The 11,484-nt window shown below is 37.6% G+C and overlaps 1 protein-coding gene across 2 annotated transcripts; it reads right to left on the bottom strand.

The window, feature by feature from the left end:
• Positions 1-5,051: 5,051 nt before the first annotated feature.
• On the bottom strand, positions 5,052-6,137 carry LOC122024055 (zinc finger A20 and AN1 domain-containing stress-associated protein 5-like). 2 transcript variants are annotated; one of them, XM_042582574.1, is made up of 2 exons: positions 5,984-6,137; positions 5,052-5,773 (listed from the first exon to the last, which is right to left on the bottom strand). In XM_042582574.1, the coding sequence occupies exon 2, from the start codon at positions 5,739-5,741 to the stop codon at positions 5,268-5,270; it is 474 nt and encodes a 157-aa protein (XP_042438508.1). In that variant the 5' UTR covers positions 5,742-5,773; positions 5,984-6,137; the 3' UTR covers positions 5,052-5,267. The 2 variants fall into 2 exon arrangements, with proteins under 2 accessions (XP_042438508.1, XP_042438509.1); XM_042582575.1 differs by having other exon boundaries at positions 5,052-5,783; positions 5,984-6,121.
• Positions 6,138-11,484: the final 5,347 nt, after the last annotated feature.

Below are 11,484 nucleotides of genomic sequence, written 5' to 3'. Positions count from 1 at the left end.
ATGTAGGAACTTAGAAGTACAAGAAGTCGAGCAGAAGACGCGGTTAGTGAGAAGAATGGCAAGGGAAGGAAGTTGGCGTGCTTAGTGCATCCGAGGGATGAGGTGCTGCTGAAGAATACACCGGGGGACGCGAAGGGCGTGTGCGATGTTCGAGGGATAAGAAGTCAGGGAGGAAGCCTACTTGAGGAGAAGTTCAGAGTTGAGTTCAATTGAGCCTAACTCTGGATGGTCGAAGAATCACTCATTCGACTGGAGCAACAAATGGATAAGTCAACTCTATGTTTGTTTGTCCATACACCATGATCAATTCCAAACATAATCTTCTCCGAATGAGCATCGATGAATGGGGAGATATTGTAGAAAAAAGCAACGATGAAGGGGAAGCGTCAAATCACGAGACTGACACGGTAAGTAAGGTATGTTCTCTACCTCTCTGATAAATTGTATGGATTTATAAAAATGCTTTCTAGAAGTTCATGTAAACTAAAATCAAAATACGCATAATTAAAAAAAGAAAATACTAAATTAACAGTTACCTTAGCTAATGCATGTCGTCTAGAACATTTCGATAAGTTAAAGGTTGAAAATGAAAAATTAAAAACTCAAATAGAAAAAATGAAAAAGGATCATATATGTTCAAATGATCCATATGTTTCAAACCTTAGAAATAATATAGGATTAAATTGGTTTTTTAGATATCACAAGAGTCAAATTGAAAAGTTCCAAAAAAATATAATTCCAAGAAAATTCTTATTTAATCCAATAGCTCGGAATGTATATTGGGTTCCAAAACTATGCATAATCTAGATTTCATTCAAATTAATAATAAATTTGCCAAATAAGAATATTTATGTAAATTTAATTGTTTCATACACTTATTGTTGATAATCTTGGTTGAAATTTCTTTTTGTAATGTACAAATGAATTAACAATTAGTATAAAATTTTTTGAGATTTTTTTATAATTATCTAATTTTTTTGAATTTTTAATCAAATTATGAAATTTTAATTTTTTTAAATTTTCTCTGAGATTATTTTTAAAAATTTTAATTTTTTGGATAAAAATTAAATTTTATATATTCAGAAAAATTATCATGATTTTTAAATATAAGATTCTATTTTTAAAACATTTAACTTCAAAAATTATTATTTTTGATTAAAATATTAATACTGGTCAAAATAAATATTTATTTATCGTATAAATTTTTACTCAGATCTTTCTATTTTTGTTTGACCACAAGAAAATTTTTAAATATTTTTTGAAACTAAAATGAAATTTCCAAATCTGATTTCTAATTTTTAGAAATTTAGATATTCTACAGATAATTCTTGAAAATTTTTCTGAAATTTGGTAACTATTTTAGACATCCTTAGAAAAATTTACAGATTTTTTTCGATGCATGTCCATATTTTTTGATGTGATCAAAGGAGGAAAAGATTATGTTTAGGGGAGATGTAGGTTTTAAATTATAGGTTTTAGATTTTATAATTTTTTGTTATAATTACAAAATCAATATGTAATTATGTTGCTGTTTGCTTTTATTAATCCTAACTTAACTAGGTTAATGTACATAAAAAAGCAAAGATTGTAAATACCCTGGGTAAATTTTGATATGATCAACTAGGTTAAGTTACGTCCTATTGTATTTGATCTCTATGTCTAAGTATCAAGGAACTTAGGAACACAAAAAGTCGAGTGGAAGACGCAGCTTGCCAGAATGATGACATGAGAAGGGAGTAGATAGATTTGGTGCATCTAAGGAACAAGATGCTATGGAAGAGTACACCGACAAATGAGAAGGACGTGCGCGACATTCAAGGGACAAGAAGTCGGGGAGAAAGTCTACTCAAGAAGAAGGTCGGAGTTGGGTTCGGCTGAGCCTAACTCTGGATGGCCGGAGAATCACTCATTCGACTGGAGCATCAACCGGACAAGTCAACACAGAGTTCACTTGTCCAAGCGCTCGGACAGAGTTCAGGCGCCTGGACCATCTTGGATCAGAACAAGCACCCTTTGGAACCATTGCGACGAGGATAACACCTGGAGTCCACGTCAGGACCAATCTAGGCGCCCAAACCGGTCTAGGCGCCTGACCAAGGATAAAAAGTTATCATCAGACCGTTGAAGAGTCGTTGCGAGTAGATAAGGCGCACCTCTAGGGGCGTCTGGACATCGTTCAGATGCCCGGAGATGTCATGTCAGCAAAACGACTAGTTCGACCAGTAGACTATAAATAGAGTTCTAGTCATAGGAGTTAAGAACAACACTTGTTTTCAATTGTCTACTGCTTTCCAAGTTTTCTTTACTTAGTTGTTGTAAGAGCTACTCCTCCAAAAGAAGATTTTTAATAAAGTTTCAAAGTATTAGACTGGCAATCTTCTGATTATAAACCAATAAATCGATTTTGTCTCTTACTCTTTTTCATATTTATTTTGATTAACTAATATTTTCTATCTTTGCTAAAATCGGAAAGCAAAAGAAAGTGTGTATTTTATTAACAGGCAAATTCCCCCCCCCCCCCCCCCCCCCCCCACCTCTTACCGACCGCACCAGAACTAACATATTTGAAATTTACCTTTGAGTCGAGTGATCATTTAGTAATACCGACGTGTGGCCATTTGGAGATACCAATCATGTGGCCATTTGGAGATATCGACCGTGTGGCCATTTGGAGATAATGGTCGAGTGGTCATTTAGAAATACCAGTTGAGTGACTATTTAGAAATAACAGGTATCGAGTAGCCATTGAGGGATGAGCCTCCTACATGATAAGTATAAGGATATAGTCTCAATTTAAACTCTAAAATTTAATTTTTACACTTATATGTCGAGATGACTTGAGTTGATAATCTCAAGCTACCAAGAAGAATGAATGAGCTGCTCGGGATGATTGATTATCATTTAGAGCTTGGATGAATCTGCTCGGGTTTAAATTTAATTCCATCTTTGATGGGGACTGGCGAACGGATCAGATTGTACTGTGCTTTGAAATATTTGTCTCAATTTCTCAATTCCCAAATATTCATGGAATCGGGGAGAGACCAAGAAATTCCAGTTCACTACTCCTGCATTGTAGCGGTGATGCATTTGTCGAAGTCCTCAAGAGTCATGGCAATGTTGATTGTACCGGCTACGTCCATCTTTACGTTCCAGAACAGGTGATATGTCAAATTTGATCCCGTCTGGAAGCTGAGTAGACGGAGGGCCCGATGAGGTGGCTGGGATGTTGACCGAGGAGAGACTTCGAGCTGGGAGCTACGGGCCTAAAGTTGGGACTTGCAGGCCTGTGCATATCACAGACAGAGCCAATGGGGATGTTAGAGCAAGAACCAGGGAGGTGGTCACTAGTGTAGGAACTTTGACGCTCAAGTCAAAACAGTAGCCAACTAAAAAAATATAGAAGAAGAGGAATAGTAGAACAGTAGTATGGATGTGTGTGTGTGAGCGTATGCATGAGCGTACGTGTGAGAGTATGCGTGAGCGTGAGCGTTTCTGCCTCCTCGGCCAACGAAGAGGACCCCTTTTTTATACTATCTCTTATAACCTCTGTAATAATGAAGCGGTAGAGAATGTCAGGTCTCAAAATATGTCAAGTGGTGGATAATGTACGACAGCCTTCCTCATGCTAGAATATGGGAATATTCTCTGATGAGTAACTGTTATTCTCTGACAAGTTATTACGATTTCCTAACAATGTTATCTTCTATAGAAGATCCGACCGGTTTTAAGACCAAGTAGATGTAACTAGGAACTACACCCAAGAGAGATGAGAAATTGAGTTTGAAGCTTTTGTTTATGAGTGGGTTGTTAAGCACGTATGCTCGGCCGACTCTCGAGTCGTCCGGATTTATTCTGAGAACTTTCCATTGGAGAAGTGGGGAGTTGGACCCCGTAAATCTAATTTTCCCTCGGTATATAAGTTCGATCAGCACTGGAGCTGACAAGGCTTATGCTAAGAATCTTATATTAAAAGAGTAGGGAGTTGGGTCTCATAAATCTGACCGACTATATAACTGTCTGAATTTATATTGAAAACTTTATTTTAAAAGGTTATTCATTTGGATACATATATCTAAACTTTGACTATTACCTAACTTTAATTTGATCATATTATTATCTTAATTATCAATTCCACATTATATTTAGGATCACGCATAATACATTATTTCATACAGCTACAACCTTTACGTCATCCAGAAATTTTACAAGAAGATGGCGAGAGACGAAGAGTAAACAAACCGAGTATATCCTATCATGTTCCAAAACGCTCTATTATCTTTTTTACTCAATTTTTAATAGAATCGTTCATCCTGTCATCCCAAATCAATTCAGTATAACATCACGTGGCAAAAGTGGAACGCTTAATGACGGTAACTAATTTCTAGTATCTCTTTCAATTCCGAAAAATATAATTCCAATTAATTTTATTAATTAAGAGACGGTCAATTTGATTCTATAAAAAATTTTCATTATCAAAATAAATTAAACACACATGTTGATTAATACAAAAGTCTAACATCTTTTAATTACACTTTTTATTTAGAAAAAAAAATCCTACAAACATATTATACTTGGGGTTCAAACGGATTACGTCTCATATTTAAAGGAAAAATTCTAACATTCGAACGGTAAATACATAAGTGATAATTTGAATATTTTATTATAACATTACATTCGAACGATAAATATATAAGTGATAATTTAAATATTCTATTATAACATCATATTCTTAAGATTTGATAATTCGTTCGAGGCTGATATAAAAGAGATAAATTATGATGACTAAACAAAATAAATAGATGAGGAGTCAGTTATACAGGATGCAAAAATTTTACAAAATTTACACCCCCAACCTTAAGATTCAACCCCGAAACCTTGCGTCACAAATAACCATTCACTTTCCACGTCGCTATGTCCGTGGGAGAGCTTCTGTATAACACCACGATCCAACGGTATAGGGCTCCAACCACGCGTAAACGGCAACATCCACTTTACCATCATCTTTATTAGCATTAAATAATGTCTAATATAAAATTAATAATGCATTTATATATATAATTAAGGCACTAAATTTTTAAAAAAAAACTAAAATACCACAAGTCGATCAGACGTTCCATCACCACTCACAACCACTAAATTAATAATAAAAGTTAAAAAAAAAAAAACAGGGAGCACATCCACCGATGAACCATCAATGATCGATCATCGCGTCGGGACGGCGATCTCGCGGCCGTCGATTCGGGAGAGGCAGAGGTAAGGAAATTGTTTCAGATCTTCCGGAGCTTGTCGGCCTTGACGACAGGGTTGGCGCGGGCGATGGCGGCGCGGCCGGCCGCCTTGAAATCGAAGCTGCACCCGTGCTGCTCTGCGTAGCGGTGGGTGCCGCAGTAGGTGGCGCCGCATCGGCACTGAAATCCCGTCAGCTCTACTCGCTTACGGCAACTAGCGCACCGTCTCGGTCCCACCGCTGCCCTGTCTTCCTTCGTCTCCACCTCTTCTACCTGATCTGCCACCGCCGCGATCGCGGCTCGGGTCGCGGAGGTTTTGGAGCTGGAGTTCTCGGCGGCGACCTTACCGGCGGCAGAATCCTGAATCTGCCGACGCGGCCGCCGCTCCTCCTCCTCCACACAGTGATCGCGGTAGCACTTGGAGCAGAGGTCGAGCGTCGCGGGGCTCCCAAAGAAGCCGCAGTTGTTCGCGCAGAGGCGGTGACCCTCCTCGAATCGCTGCTCCTCCGCCATCCTCCTCCCTGATCCTCTCCCGATCAATCAATCTACGAGCAGCTAAAAAGGTAAAATCAAAGTCGACAGAAAGATCCACGCAATGGCTGTACCTCATCTATTTCTTTGAAAAAAAAATGAAGCAGCAAAAATCAAATCTTTGGCGTTACGGTTCATCAATCCGTTGCTTTCGGTGGAAGCCTACTGAATCCCAATAGAAAATTCAACACCGCACAGAGAAGAGATGAGAAAAGAAATAATACCTTGAGAAAGTAAAAGGGAAAGGAAGATGGTGGCGGTAGCGGCGGCGGCAATGGATTTGGTGCTGGAAATGGAAACAGATGAGTCCACGACGGATCGTGGCAGAGGGAGAGAGGGATTAAATGGGGGAAATAAATTATAATTATAATTTTTATAATTCATAATTTATATTAGAATCAGAAAAACGGAAGGCGGGCGGTGGACTGGAAATTAAGCTGGGTGACGATAAAACAAACATAAAGAATTTGGATTAAAAAAACAAAAAACGTCTTTATTTTTTTTAAATGAGAGGGTTTTTTTTATCTCTCATTAGTAATTCATGTCGAGTATATTATTTTTAATATTATCTCCGTCTAAATTTTAAATCAGTCAGATATATTATAATTATAATTAATTATAATTATTATTATATATTATAATAGTTACGATTTACTGTAACGCATATTTAAAGAAAGTAATTGCTCTAACTCCCTGAAATAGTCTTATATAATATTGTTAGAATAATAATAATATTTGTTTTATAATTAGATTTGATTATTTTATTCGGATGAGTTAAATAATATATTTTAAACAGGGCACGAATCAAATAAACGCTCACCGTATGACAAAAACGGGCATCCCATTTCTCTTTAAAATCAAATGTACATCCCTATGTGTTTCTTAAGGTTCTCTGTCCGAAATACCCTCGTATTAGTTATCAGTCTTGTAGAAATTAACAATTAGTTTTTACACGTAAAAATTAGCAACTAAGAGTAAAAGTTAGGAACTAATTTTTACATGTAAAATCTAGTTGCTAGCTTTTACAATGATAAGTGATCTCGTCCGGAAACTGAGTCGGACAGAGATTGGTCGTGCTGTCGATGGTGCTGACGGAGAGTCGCCGAGATACCTAGTTGATCTAGCACCTATCGGAAGGGTTCCCACGAGCGGATGACGGGAGGTGATGACGGGGACGACGACGCGAAGGCTCTGCGCACACTCAGACAAGTCGCCTCTACGTTAGAGACCAAGAACCAGGGAAAAAGTCTACGGATCAGGCCCTCCGACGCTCAAGTCAGGTATTTTTTTTCCCTAGAATCACAGTGAAAGAACGAAAAATAAAAGACGAAAATGAAAAGACGAGTGAGCGTACCTGCGTAGAGACAAAGTCTCCCTTTTTATATGGCAGTGGATGCTTCTGGAATCTGACGAGTGTCAGGGAATGTCGGGTGTCAAGATTTGTCTAGCGGTGAATGACACGTGGCATCTTTCTATAGGTCTGGGGAGGGATCAGGAGACAACGACGAGCCATAAACCGTTAGCATATTCCCTGACATGTGGTGATTATTTTCTGACGGGTTATTACGATTCTCTGGCTTGATTGTCTCGTAGTGCCTATTCGCTCTGGTATGTTAATCTTAGACTGAGTCTTCATACCTGTAAATCTTGACCTGTATGCCCAGACCTGCCTTCCCTGGCGCATTCTCCGGCTTGTGTTTGTTGTCCCACAAATCTAGATTTGTACGTCCCGCCCTACATTTGCTATTCAGTCTATCTCAGTAGGTCCAGATCTGCGCCTACCGCCCTGTCAATCGAGGCCCTTGCTTATCGTTCCTTAAGTCTCGTCCCGTATGCACGGCCCTGTTCCGTATATTACCCTAACCTATAAGCCTTTGTCCATGTATCATATTCCGCAAATCTGTAAGTCATGACCTGTAACCCTTGGTTCGGATATCCGGACCTGTATACTTTGGTCCGTGTATCCTGTACCGCAAGTCTATAAGTCCTGTCCTGTAATCCTTGGTTTGCATATCCCTACCTGTACGCTTTGGTCCGTGTATCCTGTGTCGCGAGTCTATAAATCCTGCCTTGTAATCCTTGGTTTGCATATCCCGACCTGTACACTTTACTCCTCGTATCTTGTTCCGCAAGTCCGTAAGTCTTGACCTGTAATCCTTGGTTTGCATATCCCGATCTGTACGCTTTGATCCGGGTATCCCGACCCGCAAGTCCGTAATTCCTGACATGTAATCCTTGGTTTGCATATCCCGATATGTACGCTTTGATCCGGGTATCCCGACCCGCAAGTCCGTAAGTCCTGATCTGTAATCCTTGGTTTGCATATCCCGACCTGTACGCTTTAGTTCTCGTATCTTGTTCCGCAAGTGCGTAAGTCCTGACCTGTAATCCTTGGTTTGCATATCCCGATCTGTACATTTTGATCTGGGTATCCCGACCCGCATGTCCGTAAGTCCTGATCTGTAATCCTTGGTTTACATATCCCGACCTGTACGCTTTGATCCGTGTATCCTGTACCGCAAGTCTATAAATCATGACCTGTATATCCTACCCTCCGAGTTCCTACTTGACATGTAGGTCTAACTCCGGCCTGCCACTTGTGTGTTAGGATGTATACTAAAAGCTTAGCTTTTGGTATAAACATTTATCTAGAAATAAGAATCACATTCGTCAAATGTCTACATTTATGATAAATGTAGTTGTTCAATTAATTTATATTGAAGATAACATGGTGTGTGGTGTCACACACAGAGGATCATGTTATCAGTACCTTATAAATTATACACAGTAGCTCACGACTAAGATGGAAAGGAATAAACCATTGGAAGGTCGTAGTGTAATTAGGTATTAGTTTATCTTAACTATATAATTACACTAGTACACTTAGAGTGTATTGAGTAGGACCATTAGATGTCGTTTCTTTTATACTGACTTTATAAAGGAACAAAGACCTCATTTATTATGGAAGTGTGTGCTCTTAATCCTAATATAATAACAAGCACATATATTTGATATTTATTTCTTTAATTTATCAATGGGTGAGATTTACTTCGATAAATCAATAAGCCCGATAAGTTGGGAAATGATATTACTTATAGTGCGTGTTGTTGATTATAGAAGGAAACTGTGTCCTAGTAATCTAGGTTGAGAATGTCTCCAAGAGGAGCTCATAAGGATTGTCATGTTAAACCCTGCAGGTGGACTTAGTCCGACATGACGATGAGGTTGAGTGGTACTACTCTTGGGTTAAGATATTAATTAAGTGAGTTGTCAGTAACTCATTTAATTAGTGGACATTCGACATTTTAAACACAGGGAGACTAACACACTCATAATAAGAATGAGCCCAAAATATAATTTGGGATTTGTGCGGTAGTTCAATAATAATTCTTTAGTGGTATGAATTATTATTAATGAAGTTAAGTTGTGTGTTTGGGGCGAACACGGGAAGCTTAATTTCATCGGGAGACCAAAACCAATTCCTCCTCTCGGTTCCTATCGTAGCCTCTTGTATATAGAGATTAATACCCACCACATACCCACCTTCTTACCCATCCAATGGGGTCGGCCAAGCTAGCTTGGAACCCAAGCTAGGGCCGGCCAAGACCATGTGGATGAGCCAAGTTGGTGGTCAGCCAAAGTTTGGGTCCCAAGCTTAGGTGGTCGGCCACTAGAATATTAAAAAGGATTTTTATTAAAATTATTTCTTATGTGGATATCATGTTTTTAAAAGAGAGTTTAAAAAATTAAAAATTTCCTTTTATAGTTTTCTATAAAAGATTAAGAGAAGAGATTAATCTCTTTCCTTATTTGTAGATTAAAAGGATGATTTTAATTTTTTGTAAAAACTTTCCTTATTTGTAAATCATCTACATGTTTAAAAGAGAGTTTAAAATTTGAAATCTTTCCTTATTTGTTGATTAAAAGGTGAATTTTAAATTTTAAAGAAAACCTTCCTTTTTAACCATGTTCATGATTTAAAAGAGAGTTTAAAAATTAAATATTCTCTTTTATAAGTTTCTACAAGAGATAAAAGATTTGATATCTTTCCTTATTTGTAGTTTAAAAGAGATTTTAAATTTTAGAGATAACTTTCTTTTTATCCACATGTTTAAAAGAAAGATTTTAATTTATAAAAATTTTCTTTTTACCAATCACGAAGGGATGAAAATTATTGGAGAAATTTTTTATAAATTTCTGGAGACAAATTAGGAAGTTTTAATTAATTAAAACTCTCCTTATTTGTAGCTTTAATATGGCCGACCATTATAATTGATGAGAAGAAAATTGTTTTTAATTAAATAAATTTTCTTTTTCAATGGCAAAAGAATTAAGGAAGTTTTTATTAAATTTTCCTTATTTGCCAAGACCAAGGATTATAAAAGAGGGGGTAGAGGAGGCTTCATGGCTAACGACTCTATTCTATTTTCTCCCTCTTTTCTTCCTTGGTGTGGCCGGCCCTTCTCCTTTTCTCTCTTCCTCTTGTGTGGCCGAAATCCTTTATCTCTTGGAGCTTGGAGGAGGTGGCCGGATCTAGCTTGAGGAAGAAGGAGAGAAAGCTTGCATCCCTTGGAGCTTGGTTGGTGGAAAAAAGTTCTTCATCCTTTAGAAGATATGCTTGGCTGAAACTTGAAGGAAGGAAGAAGAAGGTGCTTTGGTGGTTCTCGTCTCTGAAGATCGTTGCCCACACAACGTCCGGGATTAGAAGAGGAATACGGTAGAAGACCTAGAGGTTTTTTGTTTGCAAAAGAAAAGGTATACTAGTATTTAATTTCCGCATCATACTAGTTTTATTTCTTTGTAAAAATACCAAATACAAGAGGCATGCGATTCTAGTATTTCGAATTAGTTTTTGATGTTGTGTGCTTTTATTTTTCTTTTCCTTGTGATTTGATTGTTCATTTTGGTTGACCTAAAGTTATTTAAGGAAATTAAATATTAGCTTTCCTTAAAAGGCTTTGTCTAGGCAGTGGTGGTTGTTCCCATATCCAAGAAAGCCATGTGCCTCACCATGCAGTCCTGCAAGCCAATTTTGGAAATTAATATTTAATAGAATTAATAACCTAGGTGATTTGGATCGAACGTATTAAGTTCCGCAGGAGATCCAAGTCTAAACCTAAAAGAACAAATAAATTAAACTTAGGATCAAACGTGTAAAGTTCCGCAGGCGATCCAAGTTTAATTTAAAAGAACACATGGTAGCTAGGAAAAGGTTCAGACCTTTGTACAAAATTTTTGTACAGTGGAACCGTTAGGTTTTCCGAGTAGCAACCAACAATTGGTATCAGAGCTAGGGTTTTGCCTCTGTGTATTTGGTATTAGTTTAATTATGCACATGTCATACATAATTTATGCAGGATAATAGTAGGATGTGCTTACTTTGTGGATGCAGGATCCAACTATTATGGCTTATAGATATTGTGTGTGTGATTGGACCCTTGGACATGTCAAGGGCATTTTATTGTGTGTGCATGATTGTATTATAAAATACAGCAGGAGCTGTATTTAGCTTTATTAGGATTTTATTTTTTGATCTAGTTACATGTATATTCCTTTTATGGAATATAGGATCGATGGATGTAAATTTTATTTTATGTTCGATCTAGTTTACATGTACATTCCTTCGAGGAATATATGATCGAAAAATGTAAAATTCTATTTATGTCGCGGATCGAATCTTGCAAAGGCGTGGAACCTTTTGAGGACCAAAGGCGCAGCGGAACAA

Source organism: Zingiber officinale, chromosome 9B (genome assembly GCF_018446385.1).
Source record: "Zingiber officinale cultivar Zhangliang chromosome 9B, Zo_v1.1, whole genome shotgun sequence".
NCBI lineage: Eukaryota > Viridiplantae > Streptophyta > Magnoliopsida > Zingiberales > Zingiberaceae > Zingiber > Zingiber officinale.
This window is presented reverse-complemented; position numbering and strand designations above follow the sequence as displayed.